General features: G+C 39.2%; 1 protein-coding gene across 2 annotated transcripts in view; it reads right to left on the bottom strand.

The window, feature by feature from the left end:
* The window catches only part of RB195_021103 (uncharacterized protein), a gene marked incomplete at both ends in the record, with an annotated part of 30,596 nt that extends 3,131 nt beyond the window's left edge, over positions 1 to 27,465 (bottom strand). Inside the window, 18 exons of one of the 2 annotated variants that reach the window (XM_064207675.1) lie at positions 52 to 172; positions 225 to 299; positions 370 to 484; positions 1,363 to 1,469; positions 1,555 to 1,639; positions 1,714 to 1,799; positions 1,860 to 1,947; positions 2,868 to 3,016; positions 6,110 to 6,185; positions 12,073 to 12,253; positions 15,793 to 15,866; positions 20,398 to 20,552; positions 21,195 to 21,272; positions 23,704 to 23,815; positions 24,242 to 24,300; positions 24,829 to 25,095; positions 25,816 to 25,998; positions 27,043 to 27,465. In XM_064207675.1, the coding sequence (XP_064063555.1) occupies positions 52 to 172; positions 225 to 299; positions 370 to 484; positions 1,363 to 1,469; positions 1,555 to 1,639; positions 1,714 to 1,799; positions 1,860 to 1,947; positions 2,868 to 3,016; positions 6,110 to 6,185; positions 12,073 to 12,253; positions 15,793 to 15,866; positions 20,398 to 20,552; positions 21,195 to 21,272; positions 23,704 to 23,815; positions 24,242 to 24,300; positions 24,829 to 25,095; positions 25,816 to 25,998; positions 27,043 to 27,465 (2,434 nt within the window). The remainder of the gene's footprint in view (positions 1 to 51; positions 173 to 224; positions 300 to 369; positions 485 to 1,362; positions 1,470 to 1,554; positions 1,640 to 1,713; positions 1,800 to 1,859; positions 1,948 to 2,867; positions 3,017 to 6,109; positions 6,186 to 12,072; positions 12,254 to 15,792; positions 15,867 to 20,397; positions 20,553 to 21,194; positions 21,273 to 23,703; positions 23,816 to 24,241; positions 24,301 to 24,828; positions 25,096 to 25,815; positions 25,999 to 27,042) is intronic. The other variant, XM_064207674.1, reaches the window with a different exon arrangement.
* Positions 27,466 to 27,823: the final 358 nt, after the last annotated feature.

Below are 27,823 nucleotides of genomic sequence, written 5' to 3'. Positions count from 1 at the left end.
TCATTACATGATAACTGTACTTACATGACCAACAGCATTTAAGTAAAATACCTGTTTTCTCACGCACAACCATTCTCAAGTCCGACAGGACAGTACGTATTGGCGGAGGACATCGTGGCGCTGATTCGACTACACGACCAAAAACTAGGGCAAAATACGAAAGTAGCGTTGCCTAAAAGAACTCCTCAATATCCTAGCACTGTGATGGATACGCGATTTCTCACCATATTCTTCTCGAGCGATTCACCTTGAGGTAGACGACTTGGATCAATTTCACAACAACGCCTCTCCTTAAATACCTGCAAAGGAACCACTCAATTTTAAAGGATTTGGGCAAGCAGAATAAAACTACAGAGAAGTCAAACTTACTTTGTCAATCACCGGCTTCAAAGAGATCAGAAGATAGGAATGTCCATAAATTTTTAATAGCTCATACAGCATTTTACTGGCCAATGTATGGCTGCGAAACAGCGTGTTGAGGTCTCTAAAAACATCTCTTACAGTAAATCAAGAAAGGATGTGAAAATGGTTTCTTCGGTGTGAGGTAATACGAGTCGAGCTTTTGGAAAAAAAGTTTGGACACTAGCAAACATTTACAACGAAAATAACAGATATCCTCCCCCACTAAATGGGTTGCATAGGAGGGAGAGAGGAAAAATTGGTATTCATCTTGGGCTGCAAAGACTCTCCCAACTTTCTCTAGAGAAATTAATTTTGAGTTGACTACTAATATTAAATTTAATTATCGTCAGAACATAATTATGTCTAGATGTAATGGATAGTTCAAATGTGATAGTTCATTTGTATGTGCCTATGTATAGTTTTTTTTTTCGTTTTTTTACATGTTTAGTATTTGGTTTGAAATTCTGTTTCTAGGCCTAATAACGGAACCAAAGTCACGCTCTAAATGGGAAGTGCTTTCTTTATTGCGACGGCGAATCACGCTAAAATTGTTTTTCTCCAGGTGAATTTCTTTTCGTAAAAACAAGGTGGTCAAGCCCTTTGAAGAAAACTTCAACCAAATGTGTAACATTCAGGTACGAAATAGGCCCAGATAGGCTGTATTACGCGAAAAAATGTTATTTGATGACTGAAAATACTTCAGCGTTCCTCTCTACTCCCCTTGAACAAGGTGAACAGTATAACTGCTACAACTCATGTGGTTTAATTGTACAAAATTGAGTTACGGTATGAAATGATGGTCATTTTCGTAGCCAACACTCTAAATAATTCTTTTAGGTGATTCTTCCTCTCGAACTAGCAAATGCAAATAGATCGGTGCCAAATTTTGCTACATGATGGTGAGAAAGTGCCCGAGGGAGGATTCGGGAGAGCACATCGGATAGTTTTGTATGCACTTACTGGCATCGCTCAATGTCTGCTGCATACAATGCGTTTAGCAGTGGGCGTAACTCACGAGTACTCGCCATTGCCTGTACAATTGGCCTTGCAATATGCCCGAGATCCACCTAAACGGTATTTCGGATGCTTTTATATAACGATCGCAATAAAAAATTACGATATCAAATGACCAATTAAATCTCAAATACTTACCCTAGGTAAATGCTCTAACAATGAGATTAAGGAAGCGGAAAACGGTTTTACATTCGGCGAAGCAGCGATAGACGTCATTAAGTAACTGAAAAAACAAAATGGTTTCCTGCCAAGAAATTACCACTCTGGTAATCCGAGGTTCTGAGATAAGGCGGGCACCTGTAGTTCTCAATCGGAAGAACGTGATCTGCTGTATAGGACATCCACAGTTTCACGTCGCCCAACGACTCCTTCTGCGAATTTCCCTGGAACAACCTATGTTGAGGGAACATTTTTTTCTCTGCATTTTGAACGGACTGACGAACCTTGTTTCCGTCGTACTGATCACTGTGACGAGGACGAAGGTAAAACCACTTAGATGGCCCGTTTGTCCATCGTTCATCGACATCCACACTAAAAACTTCCTCACTGCTTAGGCTTCGATTACAGAATAGGCGCTAACGCGGGATTGCTCGAGGTTTTCAATGAATTGCTACCCTTATCGTTTCGCGGAAAGCTATTGAAAGGAATCTAAGAAGATTAACGCATTTAACGAAGTTTTTGAGTGACGTTGGTTTGCCAGAGAATTGTCAAAAAGATTTGATTTATGGTATGTTATCATGGAAGCGATTATATGGAAGGAGGTGTGGATGCGTAATTCAGAAAGGTTCCCATCGTAGAAACGTTCTTCAAAAGGTCTTTCTAGATACAAGCTGGAGCAATTCCACTTTCTGCCTCGGTTTACAAGTAGTCAGCTAAAGCACTGGTCTTTCAGCCAACTATAAATGAGTCAAGTTCTGAAGCAAAGAGTTCGATTTTTTGTTGAGATCCAGAGATTTATGAGTGTGTGACAAAACACAACTGGGGTGAAGAATCCGACTTCATTATTTTGCGCCTCGTACAGTTAGGAGGTAATTTGCACTTGAAATATATTTAGCGACTAAGGGTTTTATAAGTTTTATGCGTACACGGACAGCCCCAACAAATGAAGAGAACCCTCCTGTCAGCTGTTGGCTTCACTAGTCTGTTTAGTAGGAATGCAGAAGGCTGCATTACTGTAAAAAACAAAGGATTTCTTAACAAAACTCATCACAGTTACTACTGTCGTTTGCAGGATACCGCATTCTTAATGAAATGACGCCGTCCAACGCGAAATAGAAAGACAAAGAAATGTGGAGAAATACACAGTAAATGATGAGCTTCTTAAATCTGAGTTAAATCCAATCTTTGATAATTGTACTGATGAGTATAGATGAAACAGGTAAGATGAGTATGGATGACTGGATAATTGGATAACAGGAACAAGATGAGTATGGATATTGAAGAAAAAATACCGTATTTGTCCGTGAAACGCGCTACTGAGACCGCGCAACAGTTCTTGCCAGAGACTCATCCGTAACGCAAGAGGCCCGGCTTCATCACATCCCATTTCCAACCATTCACTACTGTGCCCGGGCGAACAAATCCGTAGTTTCTTTGTCTCCTTGAAAAATTAGACTCGTCGAAGTTCTCTAAGAAACAAAGAACGAGGAAAAAAGAGATCCGAAGAAACGGAACTGAAGCTATGAGTATGTAGCACGTAGCTCAAAGCACTGATGATTGTTAGTGTATTACAAATCCCGTCATATCTAAGGAAAAAAATAAATTACGGGGAAAAATCACAAATGACAAGAGAATGTTTCTGAGAGAAGTGAGAAATAGCGAAAAAAAAATCAGAAAAAAACGCATATCTTCATTGAAATTGAGAGGTTTTGGTTTGGGGCACACGTTGTAGTAAAAAAAAAGATAGTGAATATTACTCACATAAAAATGCTAAACGAATGAAGCGACAGAAACATCAAGTTTTCGTGATCATAAGTAATAAACATTGTGGTTATCATGAAAATTTTCCCAAGAGAAGAGAACACAGCTTTCGCGTCTGTTGTTGCTACGTGAATAAATAGGAAAATTGTGTCATGCATATTTAACTCATTTCAGTCTTTTTTTTCGTATCGATGTCTAAGTTAACTAAAGAAAATGACATTGAGAAAAAGTTACTTGCTTATTGATCATAAACAACTCAACAGATACGGAAAAAGTGTGTGGTACGTAACTTTTGTGAAATGACTATGAAGCGTCAGCTATTTGGGCAAATAGGTAAAGAATTGTGGTAATATAAAGAATTGTGATAAAATATATAGAATGAATGCTGAAAAATCCTAAAACTTAGTTATACTTTTAATAAAGAGGTTCTTTAGGAGGTTTTCTGCGCATAAGACTGGACCTTAGTATCTTCTTTTTTTCCAAAGTATTCTCTTTGTTTTCGCTAAGCATGCACGACGCAATGCTGAGGTTTAGCCAAGTTTAGCAAATCTCCGAAGAATTTGCACTGTTGAGAGTTGTAAGGGGGTCCATCTCTCAAGCACCCAAGATTTAAACTGAGAATCTGTATGGCATTCAGTTACGATCCTTTCACCAACTGCCTCACCGAAGTTGAAATCGCAAAACAATTATGTGGGAGTATAAGCCTTTAATTTTTTTTTATCGGGAATGGTTCAAGCGGATAAAGAGCTCAGTACTTTTAGAGAAAGATAGGGAAAAATAATTAGATTATAATAATGTCGCAACCCGAAACACCGGCGGGAAAATCTAGACAACTAACGAAAGGAAAATTAAATTACTCGATCTCAGGAACGCATCTGATCTTTTTCGGCATGCACAGCTTCTGAGCAGAAGTTGTTTGCACGTATCGTTACCTCAAGGTTTTAATTAACCTACAAATAAGGAATATAAGAAAAAGGAATTGCGTTTAATTTTCTTGGTCTCAAAAGAAAGTTGAACACAACACGACTATAATTTCCCGGAAGAACAGAAAAAAATGGGAATTCACACTTAAATACAAAAAAAAATCTTGTAAATTCTTCGATGATAATGCGGCGTGTATTTCACTACTCTCATGATAATAAAACGTAATGATCAAGTTCGCTGTCTCAGGATAGAAATATGGCAAAAGTTGCTTTCGAAAAGTAACTGTGAATGCGATAAATTCTTCTGGAAAAAGAAAAGGAAAGAATTGACAAAAAAAGCTAGCTGTCCCAGTTATTGGAATTATGAACGATAGTTAAGTGATGAATGCACATCAAATGTTCAAATTGTAATCGCACAGATTTCAAAGTAATACAAATTGTACAAATTTGGGGTCCATTAGATGTAAAATCGGAAGCGTGATCAGACCTAATAAGATGAAATTTTCCCTTTTCTTGATCGGTTACGAAAACAAGTAGATAAGCAGACAGTTACATAAGCGAGTCAATTTCCTGCTAAAAAGGAAGATCTCCCATTCACTTAGCTTGAATGTAAATGTCATTCAATAGTGGATTTTTTAAATAATCAAATATTTAAAGCATAGTTTTGTTACAGCCTTCGTTCGATCCTCAATGCAATGCAGCACCCCAGCTGCATTTATAAAAAAGTATCGAAAAGCTGTTTGTACATGAATAGCCGTTGCAAATCTAATTTTTCAACGCAAAGAAAGAATCCCTAATAGCTGCGTTTCAGTGCTTCACTTTGGGTAGATTCTTCTAAGAACAGAAAATGCACATCGCTCACCGTTTTTGGGCAGCAACATCAACCAAAAGTTAACCGATAAATCACGAATCAAAAACAAAGAAAAACAAGTAGGGGGAATAGTCTATCATATGTATATAACACGTAAATACACGTATTTACACGTAACACGTTACACGTAAACGCATGTAACATGTAAAACAAAACTTTCGACTTTACCTTCTTCGCTTTTAATATTACTTTTTCATAGGTTTGCTAAAGAAATACGACAGGTAATTGAATGAGGACATAAAACACCGAAAAAGTGCTTCATTATCACTCACTCATTCTAGCACTTCAAAAAAACCCTTAAAATTGACGGCTCAGATGTTGAGAAGGTAGGAGGATGAAATAAACCTAGAAGAATATTTTTAGCTTTTATTTTTTCTATTTTTTCCATTTCCATTTTTCCCTAATATTTTGAAGATTCGATGAAGGAGAGACGTGTTAAAGTACTGATAGTATTATTTATTAATACGAACAGTTTGCACGTGGTCCTAATAAGAATTATACGGGGAGAAAGTGAGTTGTTGAAAGGAGATTTTTCCGCATAGGTTTCGTATTATTTGAGCAGAACTTAGAATGAGCTAGAGAGTGACATCATGGAGAGGTTTCCTACTACATCTCTCAATCGAATTCGCATCAGTGAACACGTAAGTGCTTTGCGTATTCATAGAAATTATGGAATTCGGATGAATTCAAACAATTTTTTTATTTTCGTCTGGAAACTAATTGCTAATAATTAGGAACTGTTGAAAGAAAACGATATTTTTACAGGAAAGATATTCATAAGAGATAGGATACTTAGTGCCTTTTTAAGGGGTTTCACAAGAAAGAAAAAGAATATTCCAGGAAAAAAATGCGGCACTGTCAAAAGGGCTTTTTCACTTGCCGAATTCAAACGTGAGCGATATCAAAACATGCACCTCAATATTTTCACTCTGATACGATATAAAAGAGGCGAAGAGTGCCGCGAAATTCTGAGGCCTACCTTCGACGGGTGACGTGAAACCAACAAATACAGCTCGCTCGGTTCCTTCAGATTGAGGCCAGAGTGATCCACGACCCTGGAACGGCTATACTAAATGAACTACAAAAAAGAATAGCAATATGAGCATATGCAGAAAAAGAGGAAGCGCCGAAGAAAAGAGAAAAATATGCCGAAGATTTGAAAATAAGTGAACTAGTGCCAGGGAGTACAAGATCTAATGATACAAGAACTAGCGTGAGCATTTAGAAATTTAGTTCATAAAACAAATAAATTCAACGAACTCTGACGTACATTTGAATAAGAACAACGAGAATACAAAAATATGTTTTTTTAAATCAAAAAATGTTAACAAAGGGGTTATCACTGGTGCCGCTTTTGACTATGTACGCGAAGAAGTGATAAGTAGGTTTGAAAAAAAAATTGCAAAGGATATAATAAAGAAACGAAAGTGAACGGAAGTATTGGGCAAAGATCCAAAAGAAAAAATACACTTAAATTTACTCTAATACTCGACAATCAAATCTACTGAATTGAAAAATATGAAAGAAGTCAACAACACTACTTCGAAGTCCTAGCTAGTAGCACGTATTTTCTTCGCTGGAGTCCACGAGCAAAATACGAGATTGACACTTCCTTGTTATTAATTTTAAAATGAATCTAATGAATTGGAATTGGAAAAAATTCCCTCGATTTCTAAAGAAGTTCATGAATCCACGATGATATATGAGATATTTGAGATAAAAAAGTGTTGACTAGGAGGCCTATTTGAATATGGGGAGTTATCCAAATGATCTTCAGAGTTCAGAAGGGAGCTTTTAAATTATTTATTGCTTACGCAAAAACGCTATGAGTGCTTCAAATAGTCTCCATTATGTTTCAAACGAGCACTGATGCGTGAAAGGTTAAACGCGTCGAAAATCTGGAAAGAAGAATGGTTGCGTGTATGAAATCCCGCTACTATTAACCGATAGCAGAAGGCTCAAGTGTAGTGAACGAAGACAAGAGAGGTACTTGCGGATCTCTAGATCGTCTACAATGCAAGTGCCCCATCATTGTCTCTCAACGAGAAACGCCAACGCAAACAAAAATCGAGAAACATAGTAGATTGTTTACGTGATAAAGTAGCTTGATGTGCTCCGTTGTTTGGTGCTCTATCATGTACGAGGTGATGCTCATTCATTCTTTCCATTCCCCCCTCGTGCCTCATCGCTCGCTTCCGATTCTCCGCCTCTTCACGATGCCTACACATACGAGTGATCATTCAATGTTAGTACAGGGTCGGATAGTCAATTATGACGAGATAAGTTGAGATAGCGATAGTAGCGGTACGATAGTCAGGATTTACGTTTTCGTAATCGTCGTTGGATTCCATTTCTCTTTCGACCCAATGAAACCGCAGGCGCAGTTGACACTCTTTACTACGCGGTACGCTTGTTGCGCGAGTTTTTGCCGCCTCATTTGCGAAGACGATGTGTTCACATCAATGTTGTCAACGATTTAGAGTTATTTTCCATAACCAATGGTCTTTCTATCAGGACATTTCCCGGACATATCATCTCAGTACCGTGTAAAGGTGAAGTGTCTTTCTGTGTCCTCGGATCTTTCACCCTTCGATAAGTTCTTGCCAGGCTAAACGCTAAGGTTTACACTAAAGAAACAAGCACTACTAAGACCTTTTGGATATACACAGACAGCGTAAATGCACTGTTAGGGAAGAAACACAGATCGAAATCTTTTAAAAAGTGACTGTTTGATCTTTTCAACCTAATACTCTATCCCAGCTCGTGTATTCTGCGAACATATCCTTACACATGATGTTATTCAACAGATTGCTTCCTCACAGAAGTACGAGACACTGCGTGCAAAATGTTAGTAGCCTACAAAAAATGCCGCAAGTTCCTAGAAAGTGCACCGTAGAGTTTTGAGTATCCGCACAAGGGAATGATTGGCAGTATGTGCGCTGATTGAGTTGCTACAGTTACTGTTGGGCGAAGGTGTGAAAGGAAAAAGTGGTACGGGAAACTAAAGGGGTGCGGTTAGAGACCGTGAGAGCAAAGTGGAAACAAGTGATCGGCGGGAACGGAAGCATCACAAAAAACAGTTGTTCTCATGTTCGACGTGCAGCTGTTTTATGTGTCCCTTATAGCAATAAGAACGTAAGAAGGTGACGAATCACTAACGCAAAAAAATAAAAAATAGACGGAGACGAAGCTATTCTGTTTCGTGTGGTTGATAAAAGAGGAAATCAAACGTGGATATAAAGAATTTTACAACCAAATGAAGATTTCATAGGCGAAGGGAATAAATAAGTAGCGACAGAAATTAAAAATAAAGAACAGAATTTGTCATAACCATAACTCTGCGATGTCGTCTTAATACGGATAACAGAACGATTACAATCCTCAAACGTGTCTGCAATTTTACGGATGATTCACCTTCTGCTGCTTATTCGAGTTAGTTGAATTAGGGACATCAAACAATGATCGACTTATCCCCGTTCTATACCCTAACACAAGTTGCATAATTGGGGAAAGGGGATCACGCATGGGTGTTTCACATGCATTTCTCCTGGAAATGTTGATGTTTCACATGCGTTTCTTTCTTTCTTTCTCCTTCTTTCTACTAGGGGAAATTGAGCGTAATCACGCCAATATTCGTGAACACCGCCCCTACCACCATTCATTCGTGGAGGGATCTCAACGACGTTAATTTCGTGATACTCTGGTGGACAAAGACTTCTTGCCGATTTGGTCACTGAAGCGATATCTGCAGGACTATTACGCTCATTGGCTTAGGTCAGAAAAAACATAACAGGGGAAACAATATCTGATGTATGTATGAGATTGGGAGATTCAATAACAAAAGAGGATCACACATCACTAACTAAAGAGCAAGGAAACTGGAGTGGTCAGAAAGTTGGCGAAACTATTTGATGAAAAACGATCCGCATTCGGCAGTCCATTGCATTGATAGATCAATGAGTCCTTCACCTCAAAAAAGCATGGGCGTAGCACACTCCAGGCCGAAGTTATAACAAAAGAAGAAACAAAAGTTAGCCACTGGTTGTACTGCATATTCTGATGTTCTGGGGATTTCTGGCAATCACTGGAAGAATCAGAAGAAAGTCAGAGGTAAGATTTGTAATCTTTGAGAGAACTGTATTCCCGCGTTGTTCATTTTGTAAAAAAACAAAAACAAAACATCTGATCCTTACCTGAATAGATATGTAGAATTCAAAAACGTATGGACTTCTAGGTATGCTAGCCTGAGAGATAACTAAAAAAATCCTTGCGAATTTCTGCGTTTCAGTAATCTCGCTGATGTAATCCTAACTTCTCGGTTCTTGATGAACCATCTCATAGTGCGTTTCAACGCGAAACCTATTATTTATGAGATATTTCGAATATGTTGAACTAATATGACAAAATGTGTGTCGCGAGCAAAAAACGTGGACGTAAATTGGAGGTACGTGACAACGGTGCGCTCGCTATCCAGTGTGTTAAACGTACACAAATGACGAAATCGACAATTGAAAGAAGGAACGACCGCAGAGTCAACACGATCGTCAAGTGGTGCGTGGGCATTCGAAGTGGAGGGGAGCCGAACCGGCGACAGCAACAATATGCGAGGGCTGGGATTTGGTTCTCTTCTCTTCTTTTCTTTTCATCATGCATTCGTGTGTACTTTTGCGCAATTGCGTCGTCTGGGAATTCATCTCCGCTCGAAGCGAACATTTCACTCAGTTGATTTCGCGGTTAATTGCACTACTACAGTCACTGTACAGGTCACCGTCGAGCAAAAATATTTACATGCAATTCATTAATAGAAAATTGAGAAGGGAAAAAGGTGGAGATCACGTCAAATAGCCTGATAACATGCTTCCCCACTGACAGGAGAATTTATAAAGCTTTTCACTTTGTTTAGCTTCACAGCATTTAAACACGTATCTAAGACAGAGACATAACGAGCTGAAGAAAACACAAATCTAATGGAACAAAGAAAAAATGTGTGCTGGTTTCTTCTGTTTCTCACATTAAGATGTGACTGGACTCTGAATGTTATAAATGACCACTAGAACAAAAAAATTTCATAGGTCACACTTTTCAGACTAACAAACTTCGCGGCTGATTCATGACAGTTCAGTTCTAGGTTAGTCAACTGTATTCAATCCACGCGATTAGCAGCACATATTCATAGTAATATCCATAATATACTCATAATATCACTTTTTTCTATTCTCGTATACAGTTTTATTTTGAAAGACACTCATCTGAGTGCTCGTTGGAATCATGCACTATTTCGAAATTTTCTGGCACTTTCTAAACAGAGGAATGAGCATTAGTGTCATGTCCCACACTTTACAGCTACGACTCATGAGCGTAATTTACAGCGGATGTTATTTACACCCTTACAATGTAACTGGATACTTGATTTGGATAGCTGCGCACAAATAATGGACTCCGAAATGACTAGGGCGATGTCATCCCATCCTTCCTTCTGTCTCATCCAAGTATGAGATAGTCATATAACATGTTGTTATCAGACTCCAGAGAACAAAACATTTCAAACAGCGTTATGCACTTCTCCGTCAAAGTGCTTTACTGAGCGCTATAAATTCGTAATCAAATACTAACAATATTGGTTGACTCAGCAACTAATCATCTCCTACTCAGAGAAATAGCAAAGGTAAATTGTAGCTAGACTACAACGTACAAACACGAGAACATCTTAATTTTGTTGACACAGTCGAAGAGCGATAACCATACGTTCCTCAACGCCAACTCTCTCTAACTTAGCTCTCAAAGTCGTGTGACCTTCTAAACAAAGCAGAAAAAGGAGTGAAATATGGAGAAAATCAAACGTCTATTTTGATAGATAAATGCTGAGTTCTGTTACAATAGATATCTGTATTTGACCAATACGCAACTGGTACACAAAAAAGGAAGTCAGACTGGCAGACGTTGTGCATGTCGCTTTAGTGACTTCCGCAATAAGATTCTTTAAAAAAAAAGAAGACATTGGAATTAGTCTGGTGTTTATGGCTTCAGGATATATGCAAATGAAAAACAATTGGAAATAAGAGTTTCTCAATATCGTTATTTCTTAGAATTATTATAATATATTATATTATTATTTATTCCTGAAAATGCTATGCAGAAAAAGTCCTTGTGGCGGTCTTAAACACAAACTACAAAGTTGAACTTAACTGAGAATTGTTGATTAAGCACACTGAAACAAGGACTGAATTAAATAACTGCCAGGAGATGAAGTCTAAAAAAGAAAGACCTGGAAATGCATAAAAAGGAATCTACGGTTCGGAGTAATGTCACGATATCGACAGTAGATACACCACAAACTATTGTAAGGACGGATTCCATGTCCTAAGTTGCAACGAATGAAAAAGACAAGAAAACAAACGAATTGAGAAAAGTGGGAGGAACCCGCGGCTACCACCAGCCACCAGCTTATGTCCATAGCGCAAGGCATCAACTCTAGGAAAAAGATCGCCAGCAAACAGTCGGGATAGAGTGGTGACGACGGTCGACGATCTCCCTCCTTTTTTCCTACCCTCCCACGCATGCGACCTCAGTTCACAATTGATTCATAGGGGAAGGCGATTTTTCGTATGTTTCTTTTTTTACTACTAAAGTGAAGAATACAGAGAAGAAATTATCAAAAGTTAAGGGCTATTTAGAAAAATTCAAATCTTTAGAACTCATTTGCCTTTTGTGTTTTTAGCATGGAGAATTTGAAACAAAAGATCGTCAGATTCGCAGGAATTCACAGAACACATTAAAATTCGTATAAAGGTCATATACATCGTCACATTAGTGATTGAGAGATTCTCTACATAGAGAATCCCAATCATCAATATGCCGGTATCAATCGCTTTGTGCAAGTGCAGAAATTCAGGAACTCTTACAGAATTCAACAACTGGAAATGTAGGGAAATATCTCCTCACCTGATCCCGAACGTTGGACCTTGCCTACGGATGTCGATACAGATTTGTCCCGTCACTTCACGACTTTTGCTCACCACTCGAAGAGGCAACGACAATTCACGACCGGAGTGATTCACTACCTCTGCACGACGCAATGTTACACGTCCTATCGGGCGAGGAGCTTTTCCAGGCGCTCGAGATCCTGAACAAGGCACTGTACTATTGGATAGCTGAGGTGCTGCAACAGCTGATGCTGGGACGAATAATTACGAAGATTTTGAATAACATCAAATAAAAAAGGCCCAAGCATGTATAAGGAACTGGCAAGCCAGGAATACATATAAAAGTTTCGCTTCTCTTTCACCACTATACTTTGCTAAGCAAAAATGTGCATCCAGATATACAAGACAGCCGTTGTCCGAGTAGATACTATATAGGTAGTTATAAACTAAGAGCACTAACTAAGTAGAAGGAGGAAGATCAAGAGACTTGCAGAAAATTCAACCCACCCTCTCGTTGAAGTGCTAAATAATTATTATGTGCACTTGGAAAATTCACTTTAACAGTAGAGTGTGGTGAATCCCACACATCCGCCCACACTTATATATTACATCCCTTATGACCGGAAGTGTCAGAGTACAACATCCTATCTGTGCTTTGCTTCTATTTTTTTCCTCCAGTTCAACCTATGCTGGGGCTTGCTCTTTCAAATGATCCTCTTGGTAAAACCATGCAAAGAGAGGAAAAATAGCCAAATTCGGGGGAAAGAATCTATTAGTCAACAGATAATGCACAACAAGGTCCGTAAAATGTGAGAGAATGAAAAAATTTGATCTATTCTTTGAATTTTTAACTATGGCGAAGGTAAAACGTAGAGAAAAAACAAACGGACAAGTAAAATAAGATAGGAGGAAAATACTTCTCTCTGTTGAAATTAGGCGATCAGTAGTAGCCTAATTATACTATCAAACCACATTTCGCTCCAATAGTGCACATAAGAGCTGTCTCCGAACAACTTCACTCCACGAAGGTAAGTTGTTTACGTTTACGTACGTTTGTGTAGAGTAAGATATGACAACTGTCATATCTAATTCCATACAAACATGTTCTCGACGAGCTTCAGTATTGTCAATATTCTCGGCATTTCTGCAGAAGAAGCAGCTCCTTCTCAACCTCCGTTACTGTTGAGCAAATATGGAAGGAATCACGTCTTAACACATAACACGTCCTAACACTCGTCTTAACACTTTCTCCTCATCACTGCTTCATGTTTCTACATCAAAAAGAAGAATGTGTTTGAAATCGTCCATAGACGAAAAGAAGTCAGAAGGATGAGAGTGCTATGCTATTCTCCTCTGCTATGTTTTTCTTTTTCAAAATCGTAGCCATTTGCGCGATAGTGAAGATGTTGCCCAAAAACGTTGCGGGCCCGATTAGGTCCCACCTCCGAACACACCCACTCGCCAAACAGATACTAAGCCATTTGGCGCCAACTCTCAGCACAAAGCAGCGTGCATTCTGTTCCCCTTGTTCGCACCCGAACTGGAAAGATGGGTAGGAAAAGGACCCATCTAAATCTACTTATACGACAGCGCGGGTGTCGCGGCGCGCTGTCTAGCCCTGCTGTATCGCCGGTGAGAGCCTGCAGGGTTATCCACGAGTTATGAGAGTGTTGCTTCGCACATGTTGGCGACGAAATCATAGCTGCAGTCCTTTCGACTTCGATTCGCTGAGTTTTCCTTGATGTTTCTGACCTACTCACATCCCACAAAAGTGTGCCCATTCTTCCAAACAGAGGTAAGATGGTGCAGTTTTGTGCAGGCGATCTCGATCGCCTATGATAGGAGGGTTTTCAACCCGGTAGAAGTATGGCGAGTGGTCCTGTGTTCGAATTTTATCAAATAAATCGAGAAAGGATTAACAAAGCCCGACCATCTGCGGCGTACGGAAAAAGCTACAGTGGCCCACAGGACTGTCATCTTCCCATATGATCTGACAAGAAGGCATCATAAAGACATAAACATGTTCCAAATGTTGGGAATGAGAATCTCCAAGAAAATTTGTTAGGCTTCCAAACTTTGAAGAGATTGTTAGTATAGTGAGCTCACGCGGCAAGATGGAAAGGCTATTGAATTACTTTTGAGAACTAGCTTCCACCTATCTACTTCGAGATTTTCCAGCTATCCCACACACCAAACTCTTAGTCAACCACTCTTCAGAAACAAATATTTTCAAAGTTATCGAAATGCTTCGTTTTACTGTCAGATCTATCACATCGACGATTTACGGTTAGGTGGGGACTTGGGTCCTACGGGTTGCTCTGCATTCTTGCTAAAAACAATCAGTTTCATGCCGCAACCTCCGTTGCATTAGGGAAAGTATGTGTTCGCCGAGGGCTGGGAGTGTTGTTTGCTTCCGGATATTTCTACCTACATGTAACTAACACTCCAATACCCTTAATGAGCATTTGTGCAGCAGTGAAACAATTAATGAGACCTCTTTGTACGGAGACAAGGTCTGCGAGTTTACAATCAAATACTAAGCTGGAAAACGCAGAACAGCTACTGAGCTTCTCTGCTCTGTGGACGTTTTTGAGCGTTCGCTATTACAGAAGGAATGCGAGAGCACAATTCAATCCGGTGGTGTCTGAGTGCCCCCTCTCCCAGCTACTTTTTTATCCACGTAAACAAATAAATATCACAAGAAAGGAGTGCTCGGCGATGATTTGTTCTTTCTCAGTATGCGCCGGTGGGTTCGATTTCAATTCAGAATGGGGAAATCTAATGACGTACACGGCCTCAAAACCAGAGTCCTAGCTTCGCAGACGGATTGGCAGCACCGATCTGGACCGTAAAGTGCTGAAAGGCTTAACTTCGCACTTATTGAGTAAATAAATAAAATAATAGAGGTAATAATAGGTAAGGGTAGAGGGGGTGTTTATCCTTGTAGACAAATCGAGTATCAATTAACCCACCACGGAGGAATGGAAAGCAACGATGACTTTACGCAGTTTTCATCGTCTGCACAGATGCTGTAGGAACTCGCTGTTGGATTACACTTGCTCTGCGCCAGTACTAATTGGTGCAAGGATTGATAATGATGACGCAAAACACAAATTTTGTCAATCTTTGCAACAATGACAATAAAACACTTGAACTGTTAGAAAGTATTGGGGAAGGAAAATAGGCAGACTAGCACCGACCAGTGATGTTCCAAAACAGTGAGAAAGTAGAAGGAGTCGATAAATGAGAGACAGAATTTACAAGAAAAAAATGACAAAAAATTGAAACACATTGTCAGACCTCAAAATAAAATAAAAGTCAAATCGTACGGCAATTATAGCATTCCTTTCCTGATTTGATATATGTTATGTATAGTGAAGCCCCTTTATGGAAATTAATGGACCTTCACGCTCCCATCAGAGACTTCCACACAATATTCAGTGGTGGAGTGTATAACAGAATTCGGAAAAACTGAAGGAAAAGGCGGTCTTTTGCACTACGATAAGAAGATCTTCTGGATTCTGACAGTAGCTGATTGGTTAATTCTACTAGAGTTTAAAAAAAAACGTTGAAAATGAAAATAGAAAAAGAAAGCGTAGGGAACTTCTACGGAACAATTGTCAGTTTCGTACTTGCGGAACCTCTAACTTTCGCTCTCCACCTGGACTAGTCATTTTTTACCATGCTGGATGTTTCAGACTTCGTAGAGAAAACGAAAATGAGAGATAACAAAACACACCTTCAAGAACCACCAAATGCAAGTTCGTAAACGGCACAGACCCCTCAAAGCAGAATTCGTCCAAATACGATGGGCTGAAATGAACTTTTCGAATAACGAAACCAACGTTTGTCATATTTGTCAGCGTCCAATTCGTACATGAAATGATTTTGATGATGATTAAAATTAAGAACGATAATAAAATCATTTATGTGAACTGCACTCACAGTTCTCAACTGCTCTATTCAAAACTTGAAATGCATAAACCATCAAGGAGAGATATACAGTAATGATTCTCCGCCCACGTTATAGCAAATGATTAGTCGATTCATGAAGACATTTATTGGAACCATTTGTTAAAATGATCTGAAACTACTACGAAGGAAATGACAAGTGCTACTACTTAAGATTCGGACCACGTAGATTGCACCCAAGTTCAAGTGCAGCGTAAGATCAAGCGAGAAAGTTAATAAAGAGAGTAAGCAAATGGAAAGACAACAGTGATTCAAGAGCGTGGGAAAAGAAAAATGTGTGAGAAAAGAATATGTTCCAGACAAGGCATTAGCCACAGGTGGCTGTCGTGGCTGTCTCCTAATCCTTCGCTTCCAGCTCCCTCTCTCTCTCAGCAAGGAACAATCATTCACTCAAGTATACAAAAAACTACAGTGCAAATATTTCAACTAAATTTGTGCATAATCCGGGTAGACGAGGAACAAATCACTCAGGGACATCAACGTGTACGAAAGGGAGAAATGAAATCAATGTACTTGCGTGGGCGATCGCCACCTCAGGAGTGTCATATTTCTCGAAGGCGTTTCTAGACAATGAGGAAGCTTCCTACACTAGTATATTGCGGCGCGTAAGTTCCTGAGAAACTACAAAATGAGTGATTGAAAATGAAGTAAGGAAAAAAAAAACACATTTCTCAAAGAAAAAAGAAATGATTAATTCCGGAAGGAAGATAAGGGAAAACTCCATCAATTTCTGAACGTTTCATTATAGCTTTCCCACAGAGAATGGTGTAACGCAGTTGGTAAGAGGTTCCGTTGCAATGTGGTCAGTAGTTCGAATCCGCCTCAGTGCAAACCAAACCTTTCATCCCTCCGCGCTCGATTACTTGGTACCAGACCTGTCTGGAGGATGAAAACACTGACTTAACACATCGCCTAGCCCCCGAAAGTCATTGTATAGGCCAGGTACACGCTCGTAAACCTCAAATGATTCTGAATTGAAGTGAAAGTGGTGGTCAACGGGATAGACACCTGATCCTTTATCCTAACATTTTTGCTTCACTCTATTTGCTGCTCAAAGTACGTGCCTTAGTGGTCAGCCTTGCACTATTTAGATTTTCAAAAATCAAAATCGCATCAAAATCATCACAAGAACTGAGGGATTGAAGTGCTTTTAGCAAAAGAAAGAAGAAAAAAAGAAAAGAAATGTAAATATAATAAAAATAGAGAAAAAAAGACTGGAGAAGCGTAACGGAAGAAGAAATACGGAATAGTCATATTGGATAATCATATAATCATTAAAACAAAAACCATCTTAGAAGTAGGAATGACAGAAATCGTCATATAGTTTTGAAAGAAACCTAATAAAGAAGCAAAAGAGATAAGAAGAATAATAGGTTAGCTTGCATGTCGAGGAACGCATGAATGTAGAAACGAGAACATCAACACAGAATTTCAAGCGTCATTCAAATAATTACTTTTTTAAACGCGCTTATCAGCGTTTACCACAGTAAAAAAAACGGATTTTTCAAACAAAAAAAAAAATGCGAGATCACCAAGGAATGTGGGAATACTATACCTTTACCGATGGAGAGATGATGTGATTTTTCGAAGCTGGGAAATGTATGATGAAAACAAAAAAGCGAAATGCTCTGCATCAATCAGGTATAAACTAAGAATGCTACACCACATACCACACCACACAACAATCTTCGTTAATACAATGCTCAAAGCTCTGGTATACTCTTGTATAGGAAAGAGGACAGTTTCTGCTAATTTGAAAAATTCTAGCTTCCTTGAATGAGTCTAAAAAATTTTCTAATGATATAAGGCGGAAAAGATTGTAAGGCAAATATCTGTACACGGTATTTGAGGAACCGATAAGAACAGCGGCAGAGTTACAGGACAAAAGTGATATCGGTTCTAAGTAGTTCACTGTCAGAATGTACGAACGTCGCATAGATGTCCTGTTCCAGAAGCATTGCGTCACTATCTAGATGAAGGTTTAAAAAATGCTTGAAAGCGATGTGATGAAGGAATGGAATCCAGGAAATGAAATGAATGAAATTCTAGTGCGTTCCGTACTTGTACTCACAACTGCAAATGACAAATTGGCCTTATCCAGGATTGCGTGCAAACATGACAAATTCCGATTGCCACAGAAACATATGCCGCCAGTTTCGTGCGGTGGACAATGATTAGAAACTCTCATCCCTTACAGAACTAATCTCTAATCGAATATTCTGGCCAATCTTACGTTTTTAACACAATTACCTCTATAACAGTACCCCTAAACGGAATCCCTGACATTTATTAAAACGAGCACAAGAACTGCAAATTCAGCAAATTCAATTATTCACACAAGGACGTCCCGACAACGAAATGTTTACACTTGTGCTGAAAAAGCTCCGACTTTTTTCATGTTTGCTAATCGAAGGCGAGATATTTATTCAGGAAGAGCTGTCCTCGAGTAATACCACTCTTCGTCATGATAGGCGAGAGCAAATTACCTATGTACCAGGATAAGAAAGGTTTTTCCAAGTGGGAAAATAAGCAAAATAAGGGCTAATAATCGATTAAGCACAAAAGGGAATTATGACGTGTTCAAATGTCTATAAGAAAAGTCTGCTCTCGAAATAATCGTTGACTTTCCAGCAAACGAAATGAGAAGGTAAACAATACATATTCCGAGTTTGATAGTAGTGGAGGTAACTAACAGAAAGTCGCTAGCAGTTATACTAGAAAGGGATGTAGTAGACAGGTGCTGGGGTTAAATGAAGCTGATTTAGTAAAATATTGAATTGACGTTATACTAGGCTGGAAGCTCGGTAAGCACTCACTTCGAAATGAGAACTGTTGAAGATGTGTTTGTAATGTAGACTAAACAGTAAAATCATATGAAAAAAGCCGATGTTTTGTTATGAGATTCTAGATAAGATCCAAATGCTTCGCATTCTTTTATTTTCACTCCTCAAGCGCCTTTACGACGTCATGTGCTGCTAATCCGCAACAGCGCGCAGGTCAAAAGAAGAAATTTCAGAAGCTAGTACTCAGAACATGGGGAGCTTGAGAAGCAACAATCATGGATAAGATGAAATAGAAATAGATCTCATTACATCCAGTAACCTTTCTTTTAATTTTCTTCAGAAAACTTTGTGTAGGGGTTTCATCTGTGAGAACGAATTAAATCTAAAAACAGTAAAATAACTTCGGAGTCTAGAACCATTACGAAAAGAGGCTCACAGTAGTTTTCATACACTACAATTAAAAAATTGCACATATTTCAAGAAAAAATTGGAATATTCATCCCGTACTCTGAATCTAATGAAGAATCCCAAAGAAGTTCTGACCGAACAGAAAGTCACGAAATTCCAGAAAACAGTGGAATGGGTCCCACGGCGTCTGGTTGGTGTATCGGGGCCAGAGAGCGGTAAAATGCGTGGAACGGGTTCCACAGCGTCGGATTGGTGCGACGGAGTCAAAAAGCTGTGAATAGGTTGGGACAGGACACACGAATGGGGTGGAACGCGTTGGATTGGTGTTATAAATGGGGTGGTGGGACGGTTCCACCCAATTTATAGCTTGGACCAACGTGTCGGATTGGTGTGCCGCGCAATAGCTCCAGGTGAATTTAACTAGGAGTAAATGAGACGTTGTGAGCCGTTTCAAAGCTATGAAAACTACATGTGTTAAGTTCAACCTCTATGTACAGCTCCGCATTTCTCTTCTGTCGCACTTTTCTTCATCAGTTTTGCTAGACCCATTCCTTAGAACATAGAAACACAGATCCAGCTGGCTGTTTAAATAGTACCTAACAGTTTACGCGATCTGACGTGAAAGCTCATCTTTATCAGTACGATGATGAAGTCAACTTCATTTCATATTAGCGGATCATTCTGTGTTAGTTGTTGGGGAAAAGGAGGAGAGAATTCTAAACTTTGAATAGTGTTTCCAACTTGTGGCGATACCAACTCAAATTTAATTTCACAGAAAATGCCACTACTTTTAATTATTATGGATCAACAAAGGCGAGCGAAGCGAGCACCACAACAAGTCTGAAGCCCGGTTTTAGCTGGACGTTCACACTGATATAATCATAAGAATGTAAGAGGCTATTTCAAAAAAAGCGGAGCACCAAACACAGAGATGACATTGGGTAGAAGTGGTTGTTTTGTGAAGCTTGTATGTACCGCTTCAATGTAGAGAGTCACAACAAGAGCTTATAATAACAAACATACTGGCCAAAGAAAAAGATCGATGAACGAACGCAAGTATTGGTGATAAGACGGTAAAGAACGAGCACAGAAAAAGGAAAAATGGTAAGCTTTGCTGCGTCAAAAAAAACATAAGCAAACATTGAATAGTATAGAAAAATATTAGAAACTGTTGTTATTACCTGTCGTGGAAATGTAACGCTCCCGAGTGATGGATGTCACGTGCATCTAGTTTTGCAATGACGTAAAGAGGTCGTGCCACACGAACTCCTCGTACGCACCGGAGACGAACTCGTAGTACCTCAATCACTCGTAAGTTCCCGAAGCGTCGCCCAGACTAAAAGAGAGGTAGATAGTAACCCCATATCCTAATCTCGAGACTAAGGGTTGTTCACGCTTAGTGACGTTATCATATACAAGGAACACTCTTGAAAAACGATAGCTTTCATTTTAAACAACATCGCTCGAGTTCGATGGGAAAAACACAAGAATTTCAAATGCATTTTGAAGGAATCAAGTGCTGTAAGGGTGAGTTACTGTAAGGGTGATATCGATTGCTATTCAACTTAGTTACCCTTTTATCTCTTACTGGATACGAGACTAGACAGGCTGCTAGCTGACACTGCAGCATCGAAACGTGCTAAGAAGGATGTGGTACATGCGCTTGACTGGATAGTGAGCAAATGATCCTTCTAAGATATTGATGCTGTAAACTACTGAGAAACGGCCAGCACGAACTATCTGATTCCTACAACTGAATCCATCAAAACAAGGACACAAGGAGTTTAATCTAATCATGATATTTGATTACCAACTGAGGCTGCCGTTTTCTAATAACATTTCTTTCACAGCTACAAACATAAGAGAGATAAAATATCGCATATTATAGGAGGAAATTATTATCAGTTTGTATGAAAAGTTTTTGACGGGCGTGAAAATTACTAGTATTTTGAATGAGAAGAAATATGGTACTAAATACCTTCTTTGTTGACATTTCTCTTTTGTGTTGGCTGCTCGGAGCTAAAGTGGAGGCCGCATCGGTTGCAGACATGGGATTCTAGATGAACAAAGAACAGAAGTGACAGAGCAATAAAATTAAATAAACTCCAGAAGGAAGACTGTTCTTCAAGAGAACATACCAAACTTGGCAGAATTGCTTCATTGTTTTTTTTTTTGGCTGTGGCTTCAAAAAGAATTACTGTACCGAATCTTGCACTGTTTACAAAGAAATCAGATTAGCAATATCTTCAAAAACGCATGGAGAACTGGATAAAGGCAAGATGTAGCAAATTTATAAATTAATTAATTATTCCTAATGAACTCGAAACGACTGTAAAAGGTTGCTGGAGATTCTCACATAACTACAGCAGTTTGTAAGCCTCTTACAAACCTCGGGACGTGGTCAAGCGTGGTGATGGGACACGACCCTCTCGAATACGACCCTCCTCCCCCTCTCCAACGCTGCTGCGACAGATCTCAGTTACTGCCAATTCAACATACTTGAAATTTCCTGTGCTTCGAAAACGCAATGTCGAAAATTAGCTGAGGAACGAATGGCAAATGTCAAATTCGGTAGCTGACAGAAGCGAAGAAACACAAATGAGTGGAAGAAGCAAATTTGCTGAAAAGTTGTTGGAATTTTTCCACGTTCTAAAACCTAAGAAATACCATCAAATACTGATTAAGGCACATACGACAAAAAATGAGAAAAGTTGGGTGTATTTCTTGATATACAGAGTAACGACAAACTAAAAAATTACATGCTGTGATGTGATCTGATGTGACAATGTGATCATGGGACGACTCAGGTTCAACGCCACGCTGAGACAAATTTTTAACTACTCCTAAAGGATGAAGATTTCAACGACACATAGTTTTCAGCAGTTTAAAAGCGGATTTAATAGAATTAAATGAGTAGAAAAGCTCCGATTCTGTGCACATTGTTAGGTGTGGAAGATCGCAAATAACTTTGAGATGGTAGCACTTAGAGAAGTACTTTGGGCAGCATTTCATAGAAGAAGGTTTATACACTCATACCGCTGTTTTTACATGCCCTCTACTTTTTTTGCACTAAGTTTTTCTGGGACAAAGTTTGAAATTTCTTGATTTTTTTTGGTCTTTTCCTATCTAAATTTTGAGGGAGCCAGATGGTGCGCGAAGGAAAAAACCTGCATGTGAGAGTTTCTTCGGTGCCTCTATCCGAACGTATGAATGATTTTTTGAAATGCCCTTTCGTTTTCTTGGAATGCTTGCTCGAATCGCGATTTGTGTTCTTCCGTCGATAAGTGTATGTTCTTGAATAAAATCTGATAACCCGAAAAAAAACTTGAAGCCAAGCATCGCATTCTAGTATTTTGCAGCCGAGGATTTTCTTCATCGGACCCTGTATCATTCTATGTCCAGGGTTTCGCTGTTTTTCCAAATTTTAGATCGTACAAATATGGAAAAGCAGCATTTGTTTACTTTTCAATCTCATCTAAATTCCAAAAAAAAACTACTTCTCTATTTTCTATTTTTCAAAGTGTCTCAACATGAAGTTATTTGCGATCTTCCAAGGGTAACAACGTGCACAGAATCTGAGCCTTCATGGCCATTAAATTCTATCTAATTAAATTCAATCAAATCATTCAAACAATACAATCAAATTTAATCATCGTTTTAACCCTTAAAAGCTATTTAATATTAAAATCTCCATTTTTAAATGTAGTTTCAAGTTTCTTCCTCTTCTGCAAAAACTTGGCTCAGCGGGGGGTCATCTGCAATTGTCAGATTGCAAGCCAGTGTCATATTTTCTGCACATTGTGCATTGTAAGAATTACTGTCCTACGTCTAAAAATTTATATAACATTTTGTAATCTATATTAGTATTTAACACCGCATGATATTTTGTCCTGATTGCTATGCTATGCTCCATTCACTACTGCCCAGTGCCCACGACCCCTTTCCCGTGCGATTCTTTCCCTTTCCTACCCCTGATGGAAAAATCCTATCACACGCTTGACCCTGATTCGGGATATTCGAAGGAAGTTAATCTTGCATGCGTGTCAGAGGGAAAAAACTTTTTAAGTGCTCACATAAGCTTCCTAAAAGTTTACATTTCTCATTCCTGTTTCCTATTCGCAAACTTTGAGTGGTATTTGTTTACAACGCGTATTAAATCTAGCGGCATCCTAACAACAATTTGCTACAGCAGTAAGAATACATCGGGTCATTCGATAAATGACGCTGTATTCTATCGCTGCCTTCATAATGTTTGAATTTCGTGAACAGGGTGTTCTATATGACGTAAAAACAAAAGAAGCGCGCGGACTTGAGTGCCTTATGTCAACTCGGTACTGGATAAGACCAAATATTATTACATGAGCGTAAATAATCTTACATATTTGAAAAAGTCAACTTCATTGAAGATAATCCCACAAAGGACGTTGCTACGGAAAGTGCTTGTGATCGTTTACAGCAGTAGTACTTAGGAAGATGTAAACACATACTTTCATTTCATCCATGGATTGATTCGGTGTTAGTTTCACGGAGGAGCGTAGCAAATGCTGCACAGGACTATGAGCAGGAGATTCTTGAAGTCCAATTGAGTGCCTGTCGGAACTGATAATGCATGTTTTAAATAGAACGATGAGCATCCGAAATAAAATTTGAAAAAGTGATAGAATTTTAAGTGATGAAAGACGTCAACACTATTTCTTGGACAGTTCAAAAAATAAACACTCTGAGGAGGGTAATTAGGAACCTATTCAAATAACCACGTAAATTCGTAATGTAAGAAAGCTTTGTGGTTGCTGAAATCAGAAGAACCAGAACTTTTGGCAGCGGAAGTAGAAACGGTCCAGTAGCAACAAATCTACTGACAAAATTTGAAAGTGATCCAGCGCATTGAGCAACTCTATGCCAATAAAACATTTTTTGGATTCTGAAAGGAGTGGAGAAAAAAGGACTTTAATCAAAAACAGTGCATTGGTGCATGTGGATTATACTTTAAATGCATAGCCAAAATCGTATATATGTATTGCTCACCTCAGGGATAAGACCTGGGGTCGGGGGCTCGATGCCGCAATAGGACCTATAGGGGATTCCTAAATGGTAAATAAACACATACATTTATGTCAACGGAGGTGTAATTATGACCTGAAACATAAATATAATAAGCAAAAAAAAGTTTCTAGAGTGTCAGAACTTCAAAACAAACTAAAAGAAATGTGCTTTGCCTGCTTTCAAATGATCTCATCTGGCTTTTGCCTCGCAACAAATAGTGGAACGAAATTTTGTTGTCGTTAATATCTACAAATCAATAGGTTCATAAATGGGCAGTAAAACTAATTCTCATTACTTCTGCTCCTATTAGTACTCTATCAGCTATAATTAGAACGATATAACATATCTGCAACGCAATGCACATGCGCAGTTAGCCAGAAAAATTGCGTGGTAGACTATGTTTGAGGAGCAATACCTAATTCTAAAACAAATGCTTTGGTAAATAGATGAAGAAAATCGGTGGAAGTTAATAAAAAGTATTTCTCATCGTTTGCAGAGTCGTCTAATGAACAGAAACAATTTTGACTGTCAAAGTTTCGGACGAAAAGAGGACATGCAAGTAAAAATACCAGATCAGTGCTTGACACGGGGCTTAGCGAAGTGCTATCCGATTCCACATTATCCATGCTGAAGGTGACATGTCCACTTTTGGAAACATCGCTATTCGGTGGTGATGTCACATCTGGCGATGAGGTGTCATCGTCAGCGCGCACGCTAACGTTACTGCTTCCCAAGGTGGTGTCTTCTAGCAGATCAGCCGACATAGACCGCTCATTGAACCGTTTTCGTATAAGGTCACCGATCGAGGACGGTGAGAATACGTCTTTCGGGAAGACCTAGGAAATGATGATCAAAGCATAACGTTATGTACAGGCGATCTAAATAATCACGTGCACTGAATGTAAACAGGCAATTGTACCTCGCTTACTTAACCGACGTACACAAATTACACGGACAGAGACAATTTTGTGCTCTCTGGATCTCAGGCGCTGGCGATGGAAAGACCCTTTGAAATTCATTGCAATCTTTGACGACGATTTGGCTCGAGTGGACCGTAATCTCAAAACTTAACGCTTCAGAGGAGATGGAAAGTGCTCTGTGGCCAGCCCCTTTCTGTTGTAACTACTAGTTAAAGGCAGCGCACCACGAAATTGACGTACTAAGGAAACCGCGGGGAACCCCCTTAGAGTTCGGGTTGTAGATTAGGGAAACTTCCTCCGCTCAACCTTCCTCATCGTTATAAAAAAGACGTATAAAAAGATGATAAAAACGGCGTGGAAGACGAGGTTCCCTCCTATGAGGTAAGTTATGACGCACCTCCCCTGAGCACGCTCCGCTTCCACGAGCGAGCTGTCGAATATCAATGACGCATCTTCACCAGCTATATTGAAGTAAAACCAATGGATAGACTGCTGAGGCGATCGCAGCGTGTAAAAGGGAACGTTTTCTAACGTATCTCGTGGGGATAAACGCCGTTCCCACGCCATTTTTTTTTAAAGAAAAAGTGGAAAAGAATGAAATGCATTCGCTTTATGAAGGCTACGAATAGCTCCAACCTTTTCGATCGGTGTTCCGGCCAGAGATGCTTCTGTGGAGTAATTTCCCAGATCAAAGCAAGAGTTATCGATGGAAAATCGATCCTGACGAACATGTGTACTCGCGTCGCTATGCTCGCGAAAATGTCGCACTGCCACTGGTGACGGCCAGTAATCCCGATCGTCCGTAAACAGCAACGACTCCTATAATTTTTGGTGGTTGGTTAAAAATTAGCAACGGATCTGCAAAAGGAACACTGGAGCCTTATTTTTTACTGGTACTCTTCTAGATAGATGTGATAATAGTGACATAACCCCGCGTAACTGTAATTTCATTTTTCAAAGCATCTCAATATCAAGCTTGTTTTTTTATTCTCTGGTCCCAACAACAAAAAAAAATAATTTTCTAACACCACCCACAGTGTTCTCATGCGTCCTCCCCAACTATTTATGCCACCGCTGATACAATGGAATATGACTTTTTTCTGTGTTTTTGTAACTTTGTCCATTCCTTTAAACTAACTGTGAAGAAGTGACGAAGTGATTTACGGGCTAAATTTTGCTCAACAGATGAGGACTCAAACGTTTTGCAATATCCTCAAGAGTAAGAGTAGTAAGGTGAATACATCTTCTCTGGATAAATGTGAGGAATATTATGCGATAAATTGAGCCGAGTACGTGAGTAAACTTGCAACAAAACGTTCAATTCCCGCTCATCTCATGTTTGCTGACAAACGAGAATGTGCACGACAATCCAAAATCTAGATGAGGATGATGAAACAGCTTTCTACTTATTGCATCCGAAAATATCGAAGAAAAACATGGTCCGGTTTTCTCTACTGGAATCTCCTGATTTCCTGGTCATTACTTACACCCAATATGCATCGTAACAATATTTATACAGCTCTACACTGCGATAATATAACTGATATATTAAATTTACGTATGTTAAATTTGTTATCAGCACTAGCTGCGAGATCAATTGAGGTAGAACAGGAGGTATGGCGAGTTATTCCAAACAGAGGAACCACGTGTGTGTTGCAGTAGACATGTTTCCAAGATAAACACTGATAAATATGTGTCAAAATGCGTGGAAAGAAAAGCGTAGAAAGGTGTAGAGAACGAGAAACGAGTCAAAGGTCAGCGGAATCTATTAGACTAATGCTGATATAATACCGTTTTAGAACTTTTAGAACAGTAATGTATAGGTAAGAAAGTTGCAACGTGAAATTCCGGTGCAATCCTCACCTCTTTAGTCTCCAGTGACTTCAACTCGGATATATCTCTCACAGATATCTGCGTGAATTTGTAAGGCACAGGAGAACTGACAGGGCTTAGTAGATTGTGCGAGGTGTCAATCACCAGTTTCTCGTCTTTACTAACTACATCCTGATCTGTTGTTTCCCTCGATTTTCCACTATCATTTGAGCTCTTAATCTGATCATGCGACTGCCGCTGGAGTGACAGCGGTTCTCTTTTGCCATATTCCGACATACTTCCCGCCGTTTCCACACTCTCATCATTTTGATCGCCTCCATTTCCTGGACTTGCTGCTCTCACTAAGTCATCATCGTCGTTTTCTGAACTAGTCTGCTGCTCTTTGCTGAGGCTCGTCTGTGCCACCTTCGTTTCCGCTTTCCTTTCATCATCAAATTGTACCCCTTCGTTCATATTAACATGGTCCTGAAATAGTGTTATCCTGATTTCATACTTGTAAACATATCGAATCGGATAGTCGAGGCACAAAAAAAAAAACGGATTTTTACTCACATTCGCTGAAAAACAGTATGTGTGTGATGCAAGGAGGGGGAAAACCGATAACTTATAGGCATTATGTTTATTCCGTGTACCACTGAAGCGTGCCAACTAGATCATTTGTTTGACCACAATTTTTCAAAAAAAAAGGCGAAAATCCAAAGTGGTAACTAGCTAGGTAGCTAGAGCAGTGAAATTTGAAGGAGACAAATATCCGTAAGTAGTAATGCCAAAGTTAAACTCAATCACAAACCGTGATGTATCACATAATACT

This window comes from Necator americanus, chromosome X (assembly GCF_031761385.1).
Source record: "Necator americanus strain Aroian chromosome X, whole genome shotgun sequence".
Lineage (NCBI taxonomy): Eukaryota > Metazoa > Nematoda > Chromadorea > Rhabditida > Ancylostomatidae > Necator > Necator americanus.
The sequence above is the reverse complement of the archived record's forward strand: the minus strand, read 5'-3'. Positions and strand labels throughout refer to the sequence as shown.